At 37.3% G+C, this 24,759-nt stretch overlaps 1 protein-coding gene across 2 annotated transcripts in view; it reads right to left on the reverse strand.

The window, feature by feature from the left end:
* LOC105224484 (myosin-G heavy chain) overlaps window positions 1–24,759 on the reverse strand; it is a 315,288-nt gene that overhangs the window by 119,782 nt on the left and 170,747 nt on the right. For both annotated transcript variants that reach the window (XM_029549490.2, XM_011202572.3), the window contains exons 4-6: window positions 17,839–18,049; window positions 16,936–17,063; window positions 2,850–3,018 (exon numbers count right to left, since the gene is read on the reverse strand). In XM_029549490.2, the coding sequence (XP_029405350.2) occupies window positions 2,850–3,018; window positions 16,936–17,063; window positions 17,839–18,049 (508 nt within the window). The remainder of the gene's footprint in view (window positions 1–2,849; window positions 3,019–16,935; window positions 17,064–17,838; window positions 18,050–24,759) is intronic.

Consider the following 24,759-nt stretch of genomic DNA (forward strand, 5'->3'; position numbering starts at 1 on the left):
AATTATCCAACAATGTGGTGGCCATAATTCGAGGTATGCAGTTTATTTAGCTTGCACTTTACAAGTGTTGGCACTCACACGCATGCATACGCTTACTTTGCACATATACTGACATACACACACATACATAGGTATATGAATATGTATGAATGTGTGTGCTTGTGGGCAGGAGCTTGCCAGCCTTAAATGAGCAGCAAGTGATGGCTGTCACAGCAAAACGCCTCACAATTTCCCTGCATTTGCTCTTGATCCCCGCACTATTTGCTGTCACTGTCCCTCTGGCTTGCTTGCTTCTTTTCTCTCGTGCTGCTGGCAAATATGTTGCTCAATTGATGGCCAAGTGCTCTCTTCTTGTAATGACCCATACCTCAAGCTCTTATTGTGTGTTTTCCAATTTTACAAAGTGCCCAAGCACATCAATTGATCCCAGCACTCATTTTGAAAACTAATTAATGGCTACCGTCCTTGGCGGCTGATATATACATATTCTGAATGTTAGCGTGAGTGGTTGACGATTCGTAGTAATTGGTTTTGTACCAATATCCATATGTGTGTGTACAAATTATATATTTGTATAGAGAAGACCTGTGGCCGATAAAATCTTACCGTGACGTTACCCAAGTCAAAACTTCCCGGAAATCTTTTGCAGATTTTAAGCAGATATGTTCACTTGTGATTCAAGAAATAAGAATTTTGATAGTATACTTCAATTTTGAAGCCTCTCTGAAGTGTAATTCTACTTATTTTTAAGAAATTACAATTTTTTCAAAAATCTCAATTTTGACTAGTTCTTCGATCATTACTTGTATTTGCCTATTCTAATAATATTTTTGTCTGATTTTTAGATTTGAGATAATCTTAAACAGAAACGTCTTCCTCACAGCCAAACACCTTTTTCTGTGACGTCCTTCTGGATAGTAGTAACGACATCAAGCGAAAGCAAAATTTTTCAAAATGAGTCACAATTAATTATTATTTTTTATGTATTAAATAAAATTAGTCTCAAAAAAATTCACAAGAAAATCAAATTTTCAGCCCTTACCGCTTCGATAATTAAATTTAGACTCCTTCAATATAAAATCCTCTTAGCTCGTTATATCTGTCTATAAATGTTTGTATGGAATCCGCCAAATGGCACTAGTATCCATTTCTTACCATAAATCGTATTTATGGCATGAATAGGTTCACATTCGAAGTTTATTTTCTCAAAGTGAAGATATTACACTTTCGAAAATTCTTTTCTTATATCAAACCAAGCTAAAATATTTATATATTACACATTATCATTTAGGGTCACTATAATTTTGTTCGATCCCGATCAGAATTCAATAAGTCAAAACTATGTTAAAGAGAATTGGGTAAAGACAAATCGAAAAGGGTTCTTATATAAGTTCAACAATCTTAGGCACACTCGTGGCCACGCAAATCTTACCACTCAAAATTTTTATATTGACAACACTTTATAGCGGTACTTTCTGCGGTATAGACATTTTCTATTTAGAATTAAGTTAATGACATGTTATTAATCAAAAATAATAAAAATTAAAAACAAAACACATTCAGCTATAGATAAATCGACGAAACGAACGAAAAAGTCCTAAACAAAATTTAAGAAATTACAGTGCTAAGGTTTGGGTGGCCACGAGTGTATATCTAGGGTGAGCTGGTTCGGATTACTGGGATATTTGAATGCTCAGAAACTAATACTTCAATATTTTAAAATTATGTTGTTCATTACTGTACTAAAAATAAAGACTGTTGAATTTATTAAACTTTCTCAAACAAAATTTTATCCAACGTTTATTCGAGACTAATGTAGACAGTTTCTATGGAAACCAACAACCAATTTAATTTATCTGAGTTGTGTTGAAAGTACTCTTAATCAGGATGTGAGCTCTGATTTCAATATTATGTTATGTATGTGGTCACTAAATATGAATATTTCTTTAATGTGGAAGGAATTTATAAAATGGAACGATTTGTTTCGGCCGCAATAGCAAAATTAGCTTTTAATGATCTGTTGATATTTTTGAATCTGAAGCCATTGAAGGTGCGACAAAAATTTTCTTACTTCCCGGAAACTCGGAAACAAATTATAAACCTTTAGTGCAGCATAAACTAAAGTACTTTCAGACACAAGTTACCATATTTTCTGTCGTTGATATAGACTATCAGCTAAAAATATGGCGAACCACTAATAAAATATGAAAAATTTTGAATGTATAAAATGATGGTAATCATAACACGTACATCGAAAAAAATATTCAATTCACTGAATTCTCAAAATTTAAATCACTCGATGGTCGTGTTTTCGATGCAAGTGCTATGGCAATCATCATTCCGTAGCCAGCTCCGAATTAAAAAAAGCAAAGCTCGGATAGCGAGAACAGAGTAATCATGAATGGAAAAGGATTATTTCATCAGTCAATACATATTCCAAGAAAGTTAATCCTAACCGAATTCGTATGCGAAACCATTTTTAGTATCAATATCAGGCCGTCATATATTCAAAGATTTCTACCGAACAGTGTACACCCTTATACCATAGCTACATTTGTGGATATTTATGCGTCAGTGCCAGTGACTTATGACATTTACTGATTACTCGTCCATGGAAATTCGGACTTTCGCCACAACTTCATGGAACTGCTGCACATTACATATCTACTTGTATATATATATTCACATATCGTATATATGAGTTGTGGCCCAAAACGCGGTCGGGCGCTTCATGATACTCGTACTCATACCCATACATCCATATAAAGTCATAATTACATTGAAGAGTGTATACAGTTATTTCATAGATATCGATTTGTATGCTTGTAAAATATTTAGCTAGTACTTACCGTTTAGTACGTGAACGCGTACGCTGGCCACATCGGCATTCGATGGCGCACAGGAATATTTCCCCGAATCGGCCAAGTCGGCATTTTGTATGAGCAGAAATGACGTAGTAACATCGCCTTTCTCGGTAATTACCGAAACGCCGCCACGTGACGAATCATAATTGATGACCTGTTAAGTGTCGCATGCATTTGTTTGGCGAAATAGAGAGAGGGGAGAAGACACAAAATATCGATATGATAAGATAGCGTTAATTAGTATTGATGTAAATGAGCAATTATAATTATGTGTGCTTGCGGGTGTGCTAACTTGTATTTTATATGGGAGATTGAGAGATTGTATGCACAGAAATGTACTTTGCGCAATTACATAATTGGATACCACAAAGTGTGTGCTGCAAGCAATCGGAGTAATTATATTAAATAGTTAAAGCATATTATAGATAGATATCTTTGTAAAATTAGCATTCTCAATTTAGAAAGAAATTCTTCGAATAAAAAGTCATTGTGTTTATACTACTCTTTAATTTCATAGCAAAATATATTATTTTTCACATAAGAAAATTTGTGGTTGATGTCTATTTGACGATTTCCTCGATTTTTTTTTAATTTTTTTTTCGAATCTCTCCCAATTTCACAAATTGTTTGAGTTTTTGTTATGGTAATCCGTCATAAAACCGGAAATAAGCATACATCAGCTTCTTTCTAGAATATGTTCGGTCGAAAGCTACGTTAACTACCATGGGATAAGCCTCCTCAACATCGCGCATAAGGTTCTATCGAGCGTATTGTGCGAAAGATTAAAGAACACCGTCATCAAATGCTCGATTGGACCTTAATAGTGTGACTTTAGACCTGGAAAATCAATTTCTGACCACATATTCACTATCCGAAAATCTTAGAAAAGACCCGTGAAAAGAGAATCGACACGCACCATCTCTTCGTCGATTTCAAAGCTACCTTCGACAGCACGAAAAGGAGTTGCCTTTGTGCCGCGATTTCTGAATTTGGTATCCCCGCAAAACTCTCTGTAACTGACGTTAAGCAATACCAAAAACTCTATCAAGATTGGAAAAAATCTCTCCGCCGCCGTTCGATAGCAAACGAGGTTTCAGACAAGGCGACTCCCTATCGTGCGAATTCTTCAACCTGCTGCTGAAGAAAATAATTCGAGCTGGAGAACTTAATCGCATATGCCGAAAGCACAATTGATATCATTGCCTTAACACCCGCGTCGTAGATTCTGCTTTCTCCAGATTAGATACAATAGCAAATGGGTGGCAGATATCGACATAAGACAACCGCGTCGAAATATCTCCTGTCATCACACAAATAGTCGACGCACTTGTGACTTGGCTTCCACGTCACTGTTGACAGTCATAACTTCGAAGTCGTAGATAATTTCGTCTATCTTGGAACCAGTATTTACACCAACAACAATGTCAGCCTCGAAATCCAACGTAGAATAACTCTTGACAGGTGCTACTTCGGACTGTGTAGGCAATTGAGCAGTTAAGTCCTCTCTCGAAAAATAAAGATCATACTGTATAAGTCACTCGTTATTCCCGTCCTGCTATATGGTGCAGAGGTTTGGAAGATGACAACAACTGATGAGTCGGCGTTACGAGTTTTCGAGAGAAAGGTTCTGCGGAAAATTTATGATCCTATGCGCACGGTGAATATTGCAGTCAATGGAACGACGAGCTGTGGGAGATATGCGACGACATTGACATAGTTCAGCCGCTGGCTAGGTCATGTCGTACGCATGGACGAAAAAACTCCAACTATGAAAGTATTCGATGTAGTACCCGCCGGGGAAGCGGAGGAAGAGAAACACTCCGTTGGAAAGCCCAGATGAAGGACCTGCACTTGGAATCTTAAATTGTCGCCAAACAGCGAGAAAGAACGCCTGGCGCGCTATTAGAAACTCTGTTATAACCGCGTAAGCAGTTTGGCCAATAATGAAGAAGAATCCGTCATTGTTCTTTCGACCTATCCACTCATACTATCTATGATTTAGGTCAACTGTGCATATTCTGTATCGATGTAATTTGAGTACGAGCATTGCGAGATATTAAATTATATACATATAATAACACATGTTCACATTGTGTACCAAACTGTAAATGTCAACCAAAATCTTCCTATTTCATCTCTAAATATCAATAACGCAATAACAACTAATTGCCTGCCCCATAACCTCGACTATTGATAGTGTCAACAATATTCACATCAATCATCATCTTATCGCGAGCAATTTGCTACTCAAAACGTATTTTCACAAACATTAACGCAAATGTAAAAACAAGCAAAAAAAATATTACCATACAGTGCAAATTGACTTTTACGAGGGCAGTTTGATAAGTCTGTGGCGTTGGCAGGAAAAATTTGGCGTAAAATGAGGCCAAAAAATGTCTTGCTGTCTTTTTTGTTGTTGCAGTTTTAGCAACCTACACAAAGTAGTTTGGAGAGAAGTTCAATGGTTGAGCTATGAAGCTTAGTATTACGTGAATAAATCCGCATCCATTATGGTAGTGTGGTCTTGTCAGTCTAAGGATATTGGTTTACGCATTGTTCTGCTTGTATTGGCTAATAACGATCTTAGTTTGAGGACAATAATCACTATTTTTATTAAAATATGCGAAAATCTTTTTTTTGTTTACTCAGCCTCAGAAAAATTTGTTCAGATCGTATATGGTAGGCGTAGTCAATGGGCTTTGGTAAACTGTTACGTTGAACTCCGTAGTCAGGAAAGGCTACTGTAATACATTACGACTCAACAAGTCCCTAGTCACTTATAGAAAGATTCTTTGTGAACTTCATTCTGAACTTCTAAAACTTCAGACATAAATTTGAAAATATTTCCTATTTCCAAACCTGAGTATGTCATGCAAGTCATCCATCCTCCCTCTATTAATGTCAATAACATCGGAAAAGTGAATGAAGCACTGCTTGAAGATCATTATGTTGGCATTAGGGAGATAATAGAGGCTCTTAACATTATGGGTTGACTCAACACATGTGGTTAATGTCTTGGCTATGTCCGTGTCTCAACATTATGGATTGACTAAACACATTTTGGTTAATGTCCTGGCTACGAAGCGTGTCAATGCGAAACTCGTTAAAGAGATCTAAATCTTTTGTGCAACCGACATCGGGTCGGGTTGAGGTCGGATTTATGAATATGCCGATACTGACCAAAGATCTTGGGAATGGCCCAAAAATGAGACGCAACCGAAAAAAATTAAAATTAAAATTAAATAAAGACACTAAAGACCAACCCAGTCGAGGGTTATATCAAGTGGCATGCTTTCATTGGTTAAAATTAGCCTACTTTCTAGACGATAATAAAAATTTGTATTAAGGTATGCGAAAATGTTTTTGTTGGGCTATTCCGGTTCGAATTTGATCACCAACGCCGTTAAATTTAGGTTAAGTGTCAGCTATAGTACGGTTTAGAAACGCCGACAAGGCCTTCAATGAACGTATAAATTTATCTTCTCTCTCAGTTCTAGTGCAACCCTTTTGCCAAGGCCATCAAAACATTACTACAGTAACAGCTGGAAAACTAACTCTTGTGTTTAAAGCAGAAAAACTTACTGATTTCAAAAGCTACGCTCGTTACTAGGTCATAGAGCGGAAAGAGAAAGAAATGGAATTAAGTCAGGAAGGCTATCGCTAAACAAACTTTTAACCGATACAATAAAAATCAAAGCGTAGCCATATTAGCGTAAAACAACAAACTTAGCCAATCCAAAAAAAGTTTTGGCCGCTCAACCCTCACCCATACTTATATATATAAATACATGCATTCGCAGATGTACTTCAACAACTTACAGCTGTGTTGCCCATACATAATGAGCCAATTGGCTTGACAACTTTTTACATTTGGCATTGGAATTATTATACAAATATGAGTTTTATGCCAGCAAACCGATGCGAAGCGCTGACGCACGTCATAGTCGCACTCCAGCACGCCACAACGCACTGGGCTAGGCTTGTCATAATTGCCTGTGTGTCAAGTGGGCTTTCCACTCTCTTCTTCTTCTTCCATTTCCCTGCCTGTCATAAGAGACTAGTTCACTTGAGTTTTTGTGTTGTTGTTTTCGTCCTTCGATTGTTATAATGATTTTGATTTCGATTTGCTAACAATTACCCAACAACCGCGCCTTCCACACACACACACCCGCACATCCACTTACATACATACACGCACTTCCGTCATTAGTTTTAAGTATGTGCCTACTGCTTGACAAGCGCTTTACGGCCCTTCATGAGGCGGTGGTGGCGTGGTGCGGGGGTTGCCAGGGCGCTTCCGCTTGCCTTGATGGCACTTTTGTGTTTGTTTTGTGTCGTCGTTATTCATATTTACTTTGAGAGATTTTTTCCACTTGCCTGATGTATATTTGCCACGCCCTTTGTTTCTGTTGCGGGCGGCCGTGGCGTATGCTGCTGATTGCGATTAGAAAATAAGATTAGGCAGCGCTTCTGCGGTTCGAGTGGCGGGATTTACATGTATATGTAGTTGGGTAAGTGGCTTTAGCCATCACTAGCAGTGCTGACTAGTTATATATACTTATGATACAAAGGCAAATGCTCTCAAGTGGAAACAGAAGTTGTAATGTATGTATATATTGTGTTAGGATAGTTCTTCAATACAGAAAAATATTTTCTACGTGTGAGTAAGGAAATTTTACTTTAAAAGTTGTTTCGCTTTCAGCTATCAAACGAAAAAAATATTATATCTAGGAGTATAATCTCTTTTTTTCATATCTTCGACCTTTTACTAGTATATTTTAATGAAATATTCAGTAGTACAAAACTCATAATCGATATCAATCATTTGTTTAAGATCGATATTCCGCTAAGTGATCTGGTGACAATTATATGGACACTCAAACGAACTGAGGCTTACTTAACCCGACAGAAATGCTCAGTTCAAAAGCCTTAACATCAAAAATACTCTCTTTTTCCCAGAGAGCAATACTTGATATAGAGTTGTTCCCAATCATATTGGAAGGCAAATCTTGAAAAACCCATTAAAGCAGCATTCTTTCAACAAGAGATTTTCTATAGAACTGAGGCCAAAGAGGCATATTCTATGTTATTCCAAAGGTTTCCTAACCGTATCTGCAATGTGAAGTTTTATGAAGATGGAGAAAAATACTTTGAAGCAAACGCAATGTGTTCCTAGTGAGGTTCGGAACCAGTTCTCCGTAATTCAGACAATATTTATCGATCTAAAGCTTTAATACTCGTTGTGGTTTCGGTGCGATGGCTTCATCAATTTCTTTGATAGTCGATACCGCAACACTAAGAGAATCTGAATTTATCCAATTTCATCCAAAACCATTCTCCCAACTAAGATGCCGAGAAGCATTTTGATTAATCTTTGTCGAGATCTTCCAAGTAGATTGAATCACTAAAATTTCTGTGAGTAAATACTACGAGTAGTTACTACTCGTAAATGACAAGGCAGAAAATATAATAGCGAAACATCTCTCTAGTTTGGGTTTCTGTGACAGTCTTAAAAAAGGCAGCAAAAAACAGATGAAAACAGATGAACTGACCACGAAGAGAAGATTTGAGAAACTTGAAAAGATACACTATTTACTTTCTCGGACAATTTCCAGCCATCAGAGGCATCTATATACTTAGAATCGTAGAATATTATCAGATAATTAAAGTTTAGTGTCATTAGAGGTACATCAAACCCATTTTTAACTTTAGGATGAATCAAGGCAGACAGAAAGAAAATAATATTCCTCCATGATGCAACGAGCTCGAAATGTCTCTTACTCGAAATGCTAAATTCTTCAACGAAGTAAACCAGCTAAAAGTTGTGAATTTACATATTTTCTAAATATATTTAAATTTCCAAAAAAAAAATATTTTTTAAGAACCACCCTAATGTGAATGAATATGTTTGTTTACATAAGCAACGACAAGTATCTATGAGTTTATAACGATTTATATGCCGGATAGTTATCTAGCGGGCGTTTTGTTTGCTTAGCCTAACGCACTGCCCACCGCACTCCACCCACCCGCAGCGTCGCCCAAAAGTCAATAACTTGTTGTGGTTTTAATTTGTTTCTTCTGTTGATTTTATTGTAGCTAAATTATGTGTCAACTTTTCTGTTGTTTTGTTGCTGCTTCCTAATTTGCCAGCTCTGCCTAGAGTTTCCTACTAGCAGTAGATTTGTTGCTGTTCTCGCTCTCGTTGGATATGTTGTCAGTGTTGTTGTTGGCATTTCCTATCACATCCTTTCCGAAACGATAGCAAAGTTTATTGTGGTGGCAGCAGCTCTGCCGCAGCAGCCATCCAACACACATACGCACCTAATCCCCCACTCAACCACTCACCCACTTACCGACATAGTCACCATATTGACTACGCCCACTCGTTTGTTGGATGAATAATGTTGGGTGCCTGCATGTGCTTGAAATTCTTAAAGGAACTTTGCTGCTGCTGCGAAACTAATAATCTCGTCGGCAAACTTTTATAAGCATTAAATTTGTACAGCGATTAAGCGGCAGCGTTTTTATGCACTTCAAGCCTCGACTGTTTGAGCTCGTTGTGCCGTTGCGCAACGCAAAATGCGTGGGAAGTAACAACTGCTGTGATAAGCGAACGTTTCTTTGTTTTGCCTCATTTGGACTTAATGTGTTTAATTCATAATTGTTATTTTCATATTTGTTAGATGCTTTAATGACTGCCGTTAATTGAGTCTAACAAAATGAATTAGGCGTCTTTTTGTATGCAGTAGAAGGTCGATTGCCCCCTCCTTCTCTCAATAGCTTTCACTCTCTCTCTCTCTCTTTGACGCTCAAAGTTTCATATTAAGAGTATTAATTATTTGTCTCTCTGGACCTTAATGAACTTTTTAGGCACATTGAACATAAGGCGCTTAAAACTTATCTCTATTCCATACACCATCGAATGGCTTTACTAGGTTAGCAGGGTTCTTGGATTTATTAATTATTTCATTTTTGGTTCAAGTTCATTTAAATAATATTTGGTGAAGATGTTTTTCTGTTGAAGCATAACACATCATTTAAATGATTTTCTGTCGAGCCGACAATATTAAGCTGGGCAAACATCTCATGGTCCGGTTATATATTTCAGGACCAAAATTTCATAGATTAAGCTAGTAACTCCTGAGTTTCATTCTATCTGCTCCCAAGTTTATGAGAGGTAAAATCTAAAATTTTCCTAAATTTATCTATATTAATAATAAATAAATAGGAGCAGCCATGGGTATATACAGAGTAAAAAAATCCCACAACTGCCGGTTTTATGTTACCGGAAGCGATCCAAATTGTATATCGCCAAGAGCTGTTATTTCGGCGAGCTAATTTTGCTTGGATGGGCAAATAGTAGTACAGAATAAAAGAATCGATATATGTATATACTCTGAGCTTTCAGCATTTACCCAACCACTTAAAAAAGGCACTAACGAAAGAAATCAGACAACACATATGTGATGGATAGGGGATAGTGGTAAGAGCAAACAACGGACAATGCACTTTTAGACTGACCTTTAGGCTAATGAAAGTTCTAACATACTTAATCGAGCTCATAATTAAACAAAGTAAAATCCCAGATCGGATTCACAGGATTCCCAGGCTCTACAGTTTTCGAATTCGTAGTGTTCAGCTTATTAGATAATTTTACGAATATGTCTTCTATCGAAGGAATAAGAAGACATACCTGGAGCTTTCGGAAAGTCTGAGAAGGCGTGAAGAAATATATCAGGAATTACATTTTCCGTTGTAACCAAGAATTCGCCAAGAGAAAATAATTATTTACTGCGGGTAGTATTCTGGTTTATTATTCCTTCTCGTAGAAAAGGGTTATGCAGGTAATGGGAATAGTAAGAGGTCACTGTCTAGTGACTGCACGAAATGTTTAGAATTGAAACATTGGCGCATCTTTTGTGCACTTGTCCCGCATTAGCAAGACTACGCTGTAAGTATCTGAGATCCCCACTTTATCATACTGGAGGTGGTATCGGTAGTGAGGCCTCAGAGTCTGTTAAAATTCGCGTCAAGCGCAGGCATCCTAAAGGATGACTGCTCCTCTTGGATCGAGAAACTGAACTCTAACTGGTATCGCAAAGGACCATACTGGTCTATGAGTGGCCTGCTTACAAGTTAGAGCTTTTTAAAGCTTTGATATTATAAGACTGAAGCTTTCACCTCACTGTGGTATTATTGTTTTTTCCAACGTAATTATTTTGTATTCAATTCATTATCACTTTTATCGCCGCTTGCTTTTCTTGGTTTTTGGTAATTTATGATGAGCTTCAGTTTCGGTTCATAAAGCTTTGAGCTTTGGTTCTTAAAGTGGTGCTTGTATAGCAATATAATCAAATAATAATTTCAGCCTCAGCAATTTCGGCTGAAATAGATATACACTTGCGATAATTCTCGTATCTCACTATCATTATACAAAGATTATATAACTTATATTTTAAAAAATGCTTCAAATTACAATATTTATTACAATTTTAATTTTACTCCTTTAGCTAAATACCAGCAAGCTCATAATTTAAATTGCGAAACAAAAACTAAAAAACTGCCAAACTATAACGGCACGTGACCAGCGTTTGGCATTGAGTTTGAATTGCAGCTCAGTGGCGTTAGCTATTCGTTATGCAGCAGAGCGTTCTTCTATTTGAGTTTGAGTCTCACAGTCCACTGAGCGCTGACTTAACTTCGCGTTGCTTGGACTGGTATGCAGCAAGCAACTCCGCTCAGAATGAGCACGAAATTATATCATTTCAATTAATTTTAGTTAAAATGCATTTCATTTATTTCGCATGTTATTTCACGTCTCTTGCTTTGCAAGTAAGCCAAGGCTTGGGTACTCTAATTGTTTTTTCGGCGAGTGAGTGGGTGACTTGCTTTGTGTGTATTTGTTTATTTATTTATTTTTTTTATAATGTTTTACCAGTTTACGCGTTGAGCATATCCTTAACCCGATTTTTCGTTCTCCTCCTCTCCTACTCTTGCACTGTGTAGCTAAACAAGTAAACTCCTTAAAATGGCTAACAACGTGCGACCCCAACGATGATACCCTCATTAGTAGCGCAATTTGTCGCTTAGTTTGGTGCGAGGACATTTGACTTTGTTTTTTGAGTGGCCGAAAGCGTGGAGGTAAAACCTAAACAGTTTGCTATCATTATAGCGCTATTTTTTATCACTTTTTTGCCACTTCAAGCCAACGCGTTCTACAGCGACTAACACTTTTTTCAATAAATTTTTTACCTAAACTTTTTTTCGCATTATTTTGCATAAGATCCTACGCTTACAATGCTCGTTTGTTATCTAGCTTCCTCCTGCACTTACCAGCGCTATCCTGCTTCCTTTAAATTTTAATTAATATTTACAGTGGCTCGAGTGCCACTTGTACCCGTTAGCTCCCACGTCGCCTTCTTACGACATTCATTAGTTCATTTTGCCTTTCTTCTTCTTCGTTTTTTTTGTTGTCTTTTTTTCATATTTCCACTTGACTATCATATCTTTATGTTTTGCTTGCGTATTTATACTCATCTCATCGCATTTTTCCTCCCTCAAATTGTTTTTAGACAAATATTTGCTTATAATTAACAGGGCTAAATGGCAGCAGCTTGTCTGGGTGGAGTGTGAAATTGGGAGTTTTGTTGTCTTCCACAATGTTTTTACATATATATATATGTGAGTTTGTATGCGTGTAGTAGCGTCTTGAGTCTCGTAAACAGATTTATGCGTTGAATGAAAGTGACAATCCTTTTTGGCGTAAATCTAATTAGCGTTGAAAGCGCGCTTGGCAACCCTAAGCTATCATTAGACACTGTCAATGAGCGCAATTTTTTTATTGTTGTTTATCCGGTCAAGCAGATGCTTAGGTTATATTTTTCAATTGCTGCGTTGGGGGTTGGGTTGGGTTGGGTTCTCTAAACAAGATTGAGTGAGCCATTAGTCATTGTGTTCGGTTGAAAAAAGTTACAATTATGAGCAAAAATTTGGGTATGGAAGAAGAGTAAGAGTATTTTTAAAGTTCTAATAAATTTAAGATTATGAAATTTTAGTGGTCGCAAGAGATTATTATCGATAAAATCGTGGCTTTTGACATTCTAGCTAAACAATTTTTTTCTTTTAAGTTTTAAAATCTTTTGTATCTTCTCAACTGAATTAAAAAAACAAACTATAAGTAAGGATTGCTGAAGTTCGATTAAAGTTAATAGTAGCAAATCGGATAATTTTATTGGCGGCCTAGGTGTTCCTTACAACTTCGTCAATTTTTAGTGTCATCTAAACTTGCATAATTTGAAACTTTCTGCATATTCTTCACAAGGTAACTGCCATCGTAACAGTCAATAGGAGAATGGATCACATATCTCTCACTGTTTCCATGACAGTCGATTTTTTCGGACACCACAAATAATTTTATCTAACGAAGGTCAACTCGGCCGCCTTCTACCAAAATATTTATGTTCTATAAGGCTACAGCATAAAATATACTATTGTGGGTATTCGCCGAAATATTTTTTTTTGTTTGATACGATTATCGGTGACATCTGTGCCAAATGTCACATCAAAATAGTCATAAGCCTTTATTATAAGTGTGTCTTTCTGAAGTACATAAAACACATTCGCTATTTTTACGATGCCAGCAAGCTCATAAATCATATCCAGGAAAGAAGTATCATTGAAATTTGTGTGCGGAATAAAATTTCTGTTGTCGAAACGTTCAGAATGAACGTTGAATGAAGACTTTCAGTAATAATTGTTTGTCGCGAGTAAGTCTTTTGATTGGTGCAAATTATTTAAAAAAGGGTCGAGCACGGTTTGATGGCGAGCCGCGTCCAGGACGCGCATCAACTTCAACTGATGATCAACACGTCAATAAGGTAAATGAACTGGTATTTGACGATTAACAGTCAGGGTTCTTACTGGCATAGTTGGAATATCAGAAGGATCAGAGAAAACCATCTTAAAAGATCATTTGGGCATAAGAAAAGGGAAACCACGATCGAATCAACTCAACCCCACGTCTAAACAGGTCAAAAATTAAGGTTAGGTTGATAGATTTATACCCTCCGAATTCCTTTCGAGCGGCCACACTTTCAGCAAGGAATACTATTCGAATATATGCGTCGATTGTGAGAAACTATTTGTAAAAAGAAGTTGGAATTATGGGCCGATAGCTCTTGTTTTTTGCACCACGATAATGCATCGTCGCATACTGCATTGATTCTTCGTGATTTTTTCGTAAAATTTGCGGAACTTCTCTTTTTGACAGCTGTTACTTGATTTGTAGTCAGTTTGGTTTGGCATTTTATAATTAATAGACCTACTCTAGAGCAACATTTTTTAATCATTCAAATTTATTGTCCAAATAATAATTCGGTTTTCGTAACAGATCGCGCGGTGCGTTCAATATTCGGACAACATAATCGCTTAGCAGAGTCGGTAATTCGAGCAACAATGGATTACTTCCACTGCACGTTTATTGTAGAGGTTAATGTGCATCCGCAGAGATGCCGTATTTTGCTGACCGAAGACGCTATTTTTACTGTGGAGCAGAATATCAAAAAAAAAATCCGCATGAGTTCATTGGGATTTTAGATTGCGGAGTTATAAAATCCAACCCGTGCAATAGTTAAAGTAGTACGACCATCAAACACATGAATGGGCACAAATGAGGTAGCCAGCGATCTCGACTTTAACAAGTAAATTTTGTTCAGCGATGAAGGCAAAGTGTTGAAAAAGAGCATTCAGAGCTCGCATTCGTCACAAGAAGTGTGCAGAATATGCAAATAAAACTATGAATTGTGGAGTATAGCTCTACATCGTAGTTCTTCAACGCTGCCAATGCAGTAGTCGGTAACTTGTTGCCTTTGGACTTTTACCTTTGCCCCCAATGGTACTGTCAGTGTTCAAGTTCACCTTTGAGCTTCAAACGTTGCACAACGCTGTCATTTTCCAAAACGTCTTTGAATAAGCTTTTCCACTTCTTTGATTCTCAAAGCACATACTCTTTCTGGAAGCAGCAATCTCAGCTGAAATCCATCCAAGACCTCACTAGAAAAGCGCGTCTTTAAATCTTCTCCGATTGTATCCAACAGAAGAATGAACACTGTGACCCTGTAGTATTCTTCGCAAGTTCTGAAGCAGAAATTTTCGCGTTTTGTTTGTCGACGATTCTGCCACCATTTTTTTCAATGGATCGAAAATTTTCTTCCGCTTTTTGTCTTCGATTTCGGAACGTTACAAAAAGCGTATCCATCATATTGGATTCCTCTGCCAGAGCGATCGAATCGATTTTCGAAGAATCACGCTGAGTGAATGAGATGGAGATACATAGGCTGCTATATATATTTCTGGACTAGGCAACACTAAGTGTTGCCAGGTGCAATTTGACATTTCCATTGGAAAGTTTGACATTTTTTAGCATAACATCACTCAGAACGATTTGTCATTTAATCGTGAATTGTTTTATTTACAGGGAATTAAAAAATTCATCTCGGCCAAAAAATGGAATTAACTCGTGAACATTTTCGTGCGATCATTTTTCACAACTTTCGACGTGGATTATCACGACAAGAGTGCATCGATGAACTAAAATCTTTGTATGGCTATGAAGCACCATCCTATAGCACTGTGAAAAACTGGTACAACGAATTCAATCGTGGCCGACGCTCACTCAAAGACGAATTCCGTGAAGGTCGTCCAAAAACAGCCGTTGTGCCAGAAAACATCGATGCCGTACGTGAACTGATAATGCAAGACCGTCATGTAAAATACTTTCACATAGAGGCATGCCTATGCATTTCTCCCAACAGCATACATTCGATATTGCATGAACACCTGGCCGTAAAAAAGGTTTGCTCTCGTTGGATCCCGCACAATTTGACAATCGCTCAAACAAAGGCTCGTGTGGATTGGTGTAAAGAAACGCTGAAAAAATACGTTCGCGGTGCTTCAAAAGACGTTTATAAGATCGTCACAGGTGACGAATCATGGATCTATGCATATGAGCCCGAAACAAAACAGCAATCGACCGTGTGGGTCTCCAAGACGAGCCAAATCCAACGAAAAAAAACCATTTTCGTTGATAAATATTCCTATTTTCATTATTAGGCCAGAAATATATGTATATAGCAGCCCTCGTATAATATCACAGTGGCAAAAGATCACAATTATAAGTTGAAATTTGTGCACGGCTGCGATGAGTATCGTTGCTTTAGCCCCTGGGTGGCGGAAATTTCCATCATTTCCCCCCTCTGAATCCGTATTATGAAATAATACCACAAATCTCTTAAAAACAATTGATCACTTTTTCATTTTTATATAAAAATTGGTATAAACTGGTATAAATTGTGTAAGCCGCTGGAACTAACAACCGCACCGAGAAATGCTTTTCAGAAAGTACTTGCATGAGGGTCAAGGTTGAGAGCAAACAAAAAGTCAATTTTTATTTCAGAATGCACTACGACCATAAGCTGACTAATTAATGTTTTTATATGCATATCTTACCCATAATTCATCTATGAGTATCAAGAAAATTCAAGAAATATTTCCAAATTATTTTTATTTATATGAAGCCTAGAATTGATTTTAAGTGCCCTCTTTAATTTGATTTAATAAAACGAAATCAGAGCCCCATACAACCGCTTACCATCCATCGAAAATGCGACCGATAGCTACGTGGCTGCACACTGAGTGTCCTGGGTGTCGAGACCCAATTGAGCGCTGCCATAAATCCAACCAGTAATGCATTTCCACAAAGACTTCACTTAAACTTTCACTTCATTTAATCTAATTTTGAAATTACTTAACCAAAGATAAGCCGAATTTAATGCATATATCCTGCCATTTATGGCTAGCACAATAAAAACAGCAATAACAATGGCACAAACTACTATTTAACAAGAAAATAACTGCTATGCAGACAATAGTATGCGTGTGTATGGGTGTGTGTATATGCACACATTTTTCAAGCGCAAATATGCTGGCAAGCACGCCTTTCACGCACTCACACACACACAGCCACGCACTCGCACACATATATGCATGGTATGTAACAGTAAATTTTAATTACCTCCTCGTGATGATACCAGAAAATGTAGGCCGGCGGCTCTGGGCTGAATTTCACTGTGCATGTAAGATTTATGGTGCTGCCTTTGTCGACATGAAGGTCGGGTCCGCCAAGGATGGTCGCTGTTGGCACTGCACAAACACACGCACAGACACACATACACAGCCGCGCGCGTAGTTGGTAAGTAAGTAGCCACCACACGCAGTTGAGCAAAACGAAGACAAAGATGACCGCAGCAGTTGTGGCGTCGTAGTAGTAGTAGCAGGTTTGCGAAGTTGGACGGGGCGTATGAGTGACCGACCGACCGGCGTTGGTTTGTTTAGTAAATTGTGGGCGGCGAGTTGGTTGTTGACCGGCAGTGACACCAGCGCGCAGTTGTGGTTATGACATACAAATAGAAAAGAAAGAGAGAGTAACGAGAGAGGGTGAGTGTTAGCGAGTAAGCAGCATTATATTACAAACTGACACACAAACAAATATTAGCGCGGCATTATCACGCACTTTGCTGCGTAAGTTGAGTAGTTAGCGCGTGAATGTGAAAACTAAAAAAGTTTTAAGCGTGTAATTTATGCGCAAATGAAACGCAATCAGAAGTTATGCTGAAATAAAATTATTGGCCAAATGGCGGGAAGTTTGGGTATAAAACTATGTTTTCATGGCGCAAAGGATGAGCTGTTAAAGAGGAGTTATGGCTCGGGAATGTGATGAAAATGGCTGGGAATAGTGTGCAAATGTATGAAAATGAGCATTGCGTGGGCATATGATGTGAAGCGACACTTCATTTATTGAAGGTACGCAGCAAATGCAGTGCTTTATGTGTGTGTGTGTGCTTATTCGCTATAAACACTAATGAATGCACATGCGGCTGTAAGGCCTTTTCATCAACTCGCGCCCATTTGTACTTACCCACAACGTTGAGCCGCACAAAGTAGCTGCGCACCGGCTGCGTTGATATTTGGCACTCGTACATGCCAGCGTCGCGTTTTTGCGCCCATTTTATTTGCAGCGTCCAGTCGTCGCTGTCCTGATGATGTGTCGCCTGGAAACGCTGATCCGACGTGTACGTGTACGCGCCCACGGTGAGTATATGTATGTCACGATGGCGTATCCACGAGACCTATGCGTGATGGTAGAGAGAAAAAATCATTAATGGGTGTAATGGCGCAAACATATGCATATGTGTATGTGTATTGATGGCTTTCTTTATGTATTTAAATACGTTTTAAAAAGAAGTGCGCGTTTGTGCCGCTTGACTACACATTTTTTAATAATATTGTAAGCTGGCAAAGGCTTATATTTGCGGTGTAATGTAAAAATTTGCATTTGTGTGTTAAATGCATAAATATATCCTTGAGCTGCAGGCAACTTTGGTTTTTGCAGAAGTAATAACAATAATAAATAATTTTGTTTTTAAATGCACCGAAACTATAACAACCTCCACAGGTGTATTATTTATGGTACGAAAGGGTATAAAAAGTACAATTTATTGAATCGGTCGGTTTGTATAGCAGCTGTACATCCGTATATCCTTGAAAATATTGTAGCCTTATCTTGGACAATAAATCTTGTATGTGTATACAAAATTTCAAATCGAAATCTAAAAAATTGAAGGACCAGTTCCGTATATGAATACAGACTGATGGATAGACAGAAAGATGAGCTTTGTGACGAGCTACGCTGATTATTAATAAACCGCATATGTTCTCTGACGTTTCTATCTTAATTATCTTGATGTTTTGGACTTACATGTAATATTGGGTTTTCATGCTATGAAAAGGCATGCTATGATTTCTATTTCTATCACTCGAAGAAATGAAAATATTGCTGTCATTCAGGCAAGTGTTGCTGAAGACGGCATTTGACGGTTCCAAGACGTTGTCAAGACTTAGGACTGTCTGAAATCACAACCTTGCGGATTTGGAGAAAGGATTTGGGCTTGCATCCACATAAAATCGTACTCACTGAAGAACTGAAGCCATTGGACTGCCGAAAACGCCGTGAATTCGCTGACGAATTTTTCCTAGGAACAACTTGAAAACGATAACGATTTTTTTTTTAAGAAAATTATCATCTCCGAAGAGGCTCACTTTCATCTTAGTGGTGCGGTAAATAAACAAAACTGTCGCTTCTAGTGCGAAGAAAGTCCATAAATTATTCATGAACAGCCATTACATGCAACTAAATTGACAGTTTGGTGTGGTTTTTGGTCTGGTGGTATCATCTGCACGTACTTATTTCGAAATGAAGCTGGTCACACCGTTACTATCAATGTGGAGCGGAACAGATCGGTGATAATCATTACCGCAATCGGAAGAAGTTGATCTTGACAACAGCTGGTTCCAACAAGATGAGGCTACATGCCACACAGCGCATGCCGCAACTGAATTATTGCGAGAAACATTTGTAGATTTATTATTTAAAGAATTTGTGATACTGAATGGCCTCCAAGAAATTGTGATTTAACTCCATTAGATTACTCTTTGTAACGCTTTTTGAAGTCATTAGTCTTTAGCAACAAACCGGACTCTCCTGAAGATTTAGAAGGCAATATTAAACGTACTTTTCGTGACGTACGACTTGATTTAGTGGAAAAAGTACTCGAAAATTGGGTTCATCGAACTCGCTCCTTCCTAAAGAAGTCGCGGAGGCCATTTGAATGCTGTTTTATTCAGAACTTAATTGTATCGCTTGTACTTCACATTAAATAAAAAAAACATTTTAATTTCTTTAACAATTATCCTGTGAGTTTTTTTTTTTAAGAAATCTTATCACTCTTATTGGAAAACCCTGTATGTCTGTACATATGGACTTTTTAACCCAAGTTAGTCAGAAGCTGAGGTTCTTTCCATCAGTTAAAAATCACATTTTTCTCTCACCTCAGTTTATTCCAAGAGAAATTTTTGCTAATAGAAAACCTTAAAGAAACTATTTTTTAGCCGAAATATGAAGACTCTGAAATGCCTTGCCGCTAACCGAAGGGATATTCAAGCTTTCTAGCAGGTTAAAATACCTTACATCTAGTTAATAGCATAGTCTGGATAAAAAAGTAGCTCGGAAATCAACGGCGAGATATTATTTCTTATGCAGCCTTATGCAGCTTTCTGAACTTTTACAGAAATTTTTAAAAGCCTTTTTACATTTATAGACATTCAAGAGGAAGTTGGAGTTCGTCACCGTTTATATAATCGAAAAATGTAGAGAAACAGTGAAAAGTGAAAATCGTCTTGTTGGCATCAGAGAGATAGCTGGGAATAACAACAAATTGCTAACACATTCTGCATGTTTTGGGTAAAGTTTTGGATATAGTTTTGGGTATAGTTTTGGTTATAGTTTTGGGTAAAATTTTAGATATAGTTTTGGTTATAGATTTGGATATAGTTTTGGATATCGTTTTGGATGTAGTTTTGGGTATAGTTTTGGATGTAGTTTTGGATATAATTTTGGGTATAGTTTTGGATGTAGTTTTGGGTATAGTTTTGGTTATAGTTTTGGGTAAAGTTTTAGATATAGTTTTGGTTATAGATTTGGATATAGTTTTGAGTATAGTTTTATATATAGTTTTGGGTATAGTTTTGGATGTAGTTTTGAGTATAGTTTTGGATGTAGTTTTGGATATACTTTTGGGTATAGTTTTGGTTATAGTTTTGGATATAGTTTTGGGTATAGTTTTGGATATAGTTTTGGATATAGTTTTGGGTATAGTTTTGGATATAGTTTTGAATATAGTTTTGGATATAGTCTTGGGTATGTAAATTTGAAAAGAGATATTTGACAACATAGTTCCTCCCCGACATTTATCAAACGATCAATTGCTGGTAACGAGGCGTGGATTTATGAATATGACGTCAAAAACTCACAAACAACCAAGGCACTGACAACCAAGCATACAATGGAGTGAAAGGAAAATTGGTTTAAGCATTGACTCCGGAGCCTGTTTTGAAAGCTTTCATTTGGTGAGATGGTATACAAACTCGCGCAAGCTGTGTGGTATCAACTCTTATATAGCCTTACCTCTCCTCAATTGAAAAAATGTAGCGCATTGAAAACATCTTTTATTTTCATCCTCAAATGGAAAAGTAGTAATTAGATATTGTATTTAAGTAGCACACACACAAGGAAATACAATTATCCTCAGCAGTTTTTCGCTTTTTTATTATTATTTTTCAGTATTTTTTCACATTGACATAATCAATGCCAAATGTCACTTGTCGGCAATATCATTCAGTTTAGCCTCTCTGCAGTGCCACTACGCTCTTGGCTGACCTGCACTTCTGCCCGAACCGCACCACGCGCACTCTACCCTCACCGCATCAGCAGCTGAAGCCGAAGCAATTACATTTTCAGACACACGGAATGCGAATATCACATTAAAACTAAGGAGAAAATGTGCCACGAATTTCAAGTGAGTGCTTTTTTGCCAACTTGTTATGCGCGAAGCGAGCGAAAAAAAGAACAACAAACACCAGCAAATACAACAATTAGAGGCATTACAATGAGCTTGCCACAGCTGCGAGGAAATATAGAATGTAATGTGAAATTGTAATTTTCACGGTTGCACAAAAAACGGAGAATCAAGCAAAAAACGTAGAGAAAATAACAGCGAAAAGCAAATTTTCTTGCAATTGTTTTTGTTGTGCCACACACATACGAATTTCAATGTGCACTTATGTCTGTGCGTGTGTGTGTGTCACGCATACTACTTTAATTGTTGGCAAAGAAATGTGCGCTATTTCAATTGAGCGCGCATTGTTGTTGCTGTCGGTGTTATTGTTGTTGTAGACATGATAATTCACGCATTGCCCTGCCTGAGGATGCGCTATGCCGCTTGTTGTTGTCACTAGCGTAACATACTTTTTGCTGCATCTTCTTCTTATCTGCCTGTTTTGCCCTTTCTCTTTTTCTCTATCTCCACTTTTGCAATTTTTTCAATAACATACGCCTCGCGTGTTTCTCGCTTGGTGTCATTATTGCCAGCTGGCGCGTGTGTTGCGCTTCACGCTTTACTAAAACGCTGGCATTTGCGGTTCGTGCGCGCCTAGAAGTAGGCAACATAATATGGCTATGCAAACGTCTTGCACATATGAGCACTCCTGAGTGTGAGTATGTATGTGTGTGTGTATGTGACATTTTCCGCATTCGTGTGAACTACACGCTTTTATAGCCATGTGTGCTCTTCATAGCTGTGCGCTTGAGTCGTCGTTTTTCATTTAGTGCGGATTAAAACTCTGCTTGGCTGCAGCTCACCTCACAGTGGGTAGTAAATGTCAGCGGAGGACTTAGAAAGTTTCGCAGTTCATAAATTAAACTATATTAAATATCATTAAATATATTCATTAAGGTAGATTAGTAAAAGCATAATGTTCTTAAGTTATATAAGTCAGAGTTATCTACTTTTTGACATATAAAAATTTTCTGTACTCTTTTCGAAAGGTTGTAAAAAACATACTTGAGTATCTGTAGGGTAATTTGGGTATTCGAAATTTTTATAGTCATTTAATGATACTTTGTTTAGTGATTCGTTATTATGTAGTTAGTGATTGGCTATGGATCTTTAAAAAATATTAGAAACATGAAGCTAAGTCCATGATGATGGAAGTTAAATTCATAGTCCACTAAATAGTGCCACTCAAAATTGATCTTATTATACAATTTTCACTTTTAGGTACCTCAGTATCGGGTCGCAGGAGGTTCTTTGTACTGAATGCTTGTACTCAGCAAGGTTAACCAGGTAGCACCGGTTTCAACCAGACCCTAGCTAATAGGCGCACATTAGGTGATATATGGTAGACGTTTGTCTTAGCAACTATCTGGAAGAAGAGAAGGTAGAAATACCTCGAGACTTTCTCTTTCAGTGGACAGCGTCAGCTAGAAGGACATACTAACAGCTTCCATTTCATACTTTTGATCAACCGAGGGAATTGGCTGGATTCGCAATAAGCCACCTTAACGAATTTGTGTTAGGTACAAGGTCTACTGTTCCACATACGACAAGGTTTTGACTTTGCAAAAGAACCTTAATGGTCCATGTGTGATTTCTCCGTGATCTATGTAGAAGCAATTATCATGAAACTTAAACTAACTCAACCTACTAAGATATGTTTTCAAATGTTTTAGCCATGTTTTTTAATACCGGACATGGTTCTGAACTTCGCTTAGTGAATACCGAAACCATCTCCAAAAATTTGATGAATATTTAGACTTATGGGTATCGTCAGGGTGAAGATAAACTGACCTCGTAATTACGGTTTTAGCTGCAAATAGTTAAGGGAAAAGCCGGAATAGAATGGAAAGTTATATTTCAATCCCAATTTCTTGGCTGTTCACGAACAAGCGAGGCTAAAAGTTACTTTTATATATCTACAACAAAATTATTGGTTTAAGAAAAAATTTGTACAAAGTATATTATAAGAGATGAGAGACGAGTGTGTACTTCAGCAGATTCAGTTTGAGATGCAGGAAATTGTTATTATATTTTATCTTATCTTAATAAGGAGATAAGATTAAAATGCCAAATAAACAAACTCCAAATATTTTATCTATGAAAGAGTATTAGAGAATTAGTGAATGTTATTCGAAAGATATGTAAGTGAAATTGAGTTTATGCGAAAAGCTTGATAGAATTGTTTTACAATTCTGACTTTGTCATCAGTAGATAGGAGTAACAAGGTAGCCAGAATCCTCGCTTTTGAAAAATATCATGCTGAACAAGAGCAATTGTTCCAAATTTAACTCAATCACTCTTCCAGGTATTCATTCGCCTTTCAACTACACCCTGATTTGCTTTAACTAAGCCCAGCAGTTAAACTTTGTATGAAATATTCCACCGATTTTCGCAATTAAAAGCGATGACAAATGCTCTTCTTCTATTAATTTTTACCTCTGAATTTGTATTATTCGCTGCAGTGTGTACTCGTTCGCTGAAAATCGAAATGCTGAAGGAACAAAAATTGAAAACGTTGCGCTTATAAATCGTGATTCTTGGAACCAGTTGCCATTTGACATTGGCTATACATGCAAGTATAACACTCCAGTGCTGCGCAGAAATGTCAATATGAAGCAACAAATATTGAATGCAGGTGAATACCCATCAAACCAATGATTGTGAGACCTGAGGTAAATTATTTGCATTTTTAGCTGATTCTTTGATTTATAGTTCTTGGTCGCTTATTAAAAGGGAATATAGAAAGCTGTTGGCGCACAAGTATACATATCAAATATCCAAAAAATTATTTCAAAATTTGCTAAAAAAATTACATTAATCGCAATCTCTTCGATCAGTTTAAGCATCGAATATCATTTATACGATGAGACGAAGCGATGAAGACTTAAAAATGCTAGTCAATGTCAACTCGCATTGTGGCTGTTTTTGCTTCATCACATTTGAAAGTGACACGAATCGATCAAGCAACTGGTATAAATCAAATTGAACAGACTTTCGACCGAGCTGTATCGAACAAACAACTGATATGAATCAAATAGTCTTATCCAGTCAAATGAGAATGGAAGAGCAATCGATTTTTCCACCATAGTGAAATATTCTCTTACACTTTCTATTGAATTCTGTTGGATAACTTCATAACACTTTAATAAAAGAGCATTATCAAATGAGCCAGATGTAGTTTGATAATTTTCGTCTAAGAATATAATAAATCTTAATTAAATTACCTCCTTTCCATCTGCTTAAAATTCACTCAGCATAGCTCCGTTTAGTGGTTTATTGGGCATCACTATTCTCTGTAAAAAGTTTTCAGCAATGGCAGCTGTATTACAAAGAGTGGAATGCGCTTCGGTATTTACATTTCGTAGGAAGCGCGACAAAATATTTGT

Source organism: Bactrocera dorsalis, chromosome 5, assembly GCF_023373825.1.
Source record: "Bactrocera dorsalis isolate Fly_Bdor chromosome 5, ASM2337382v1, whole genome shotgun sequence".
In the NCBI taxonomy this organism is placed as follows: Eukaryota; Metazoa; Arthropoda; class Insecta; order Diptera; family Tephritidae; genus Bactrocera; species Bactrocera dorsalis.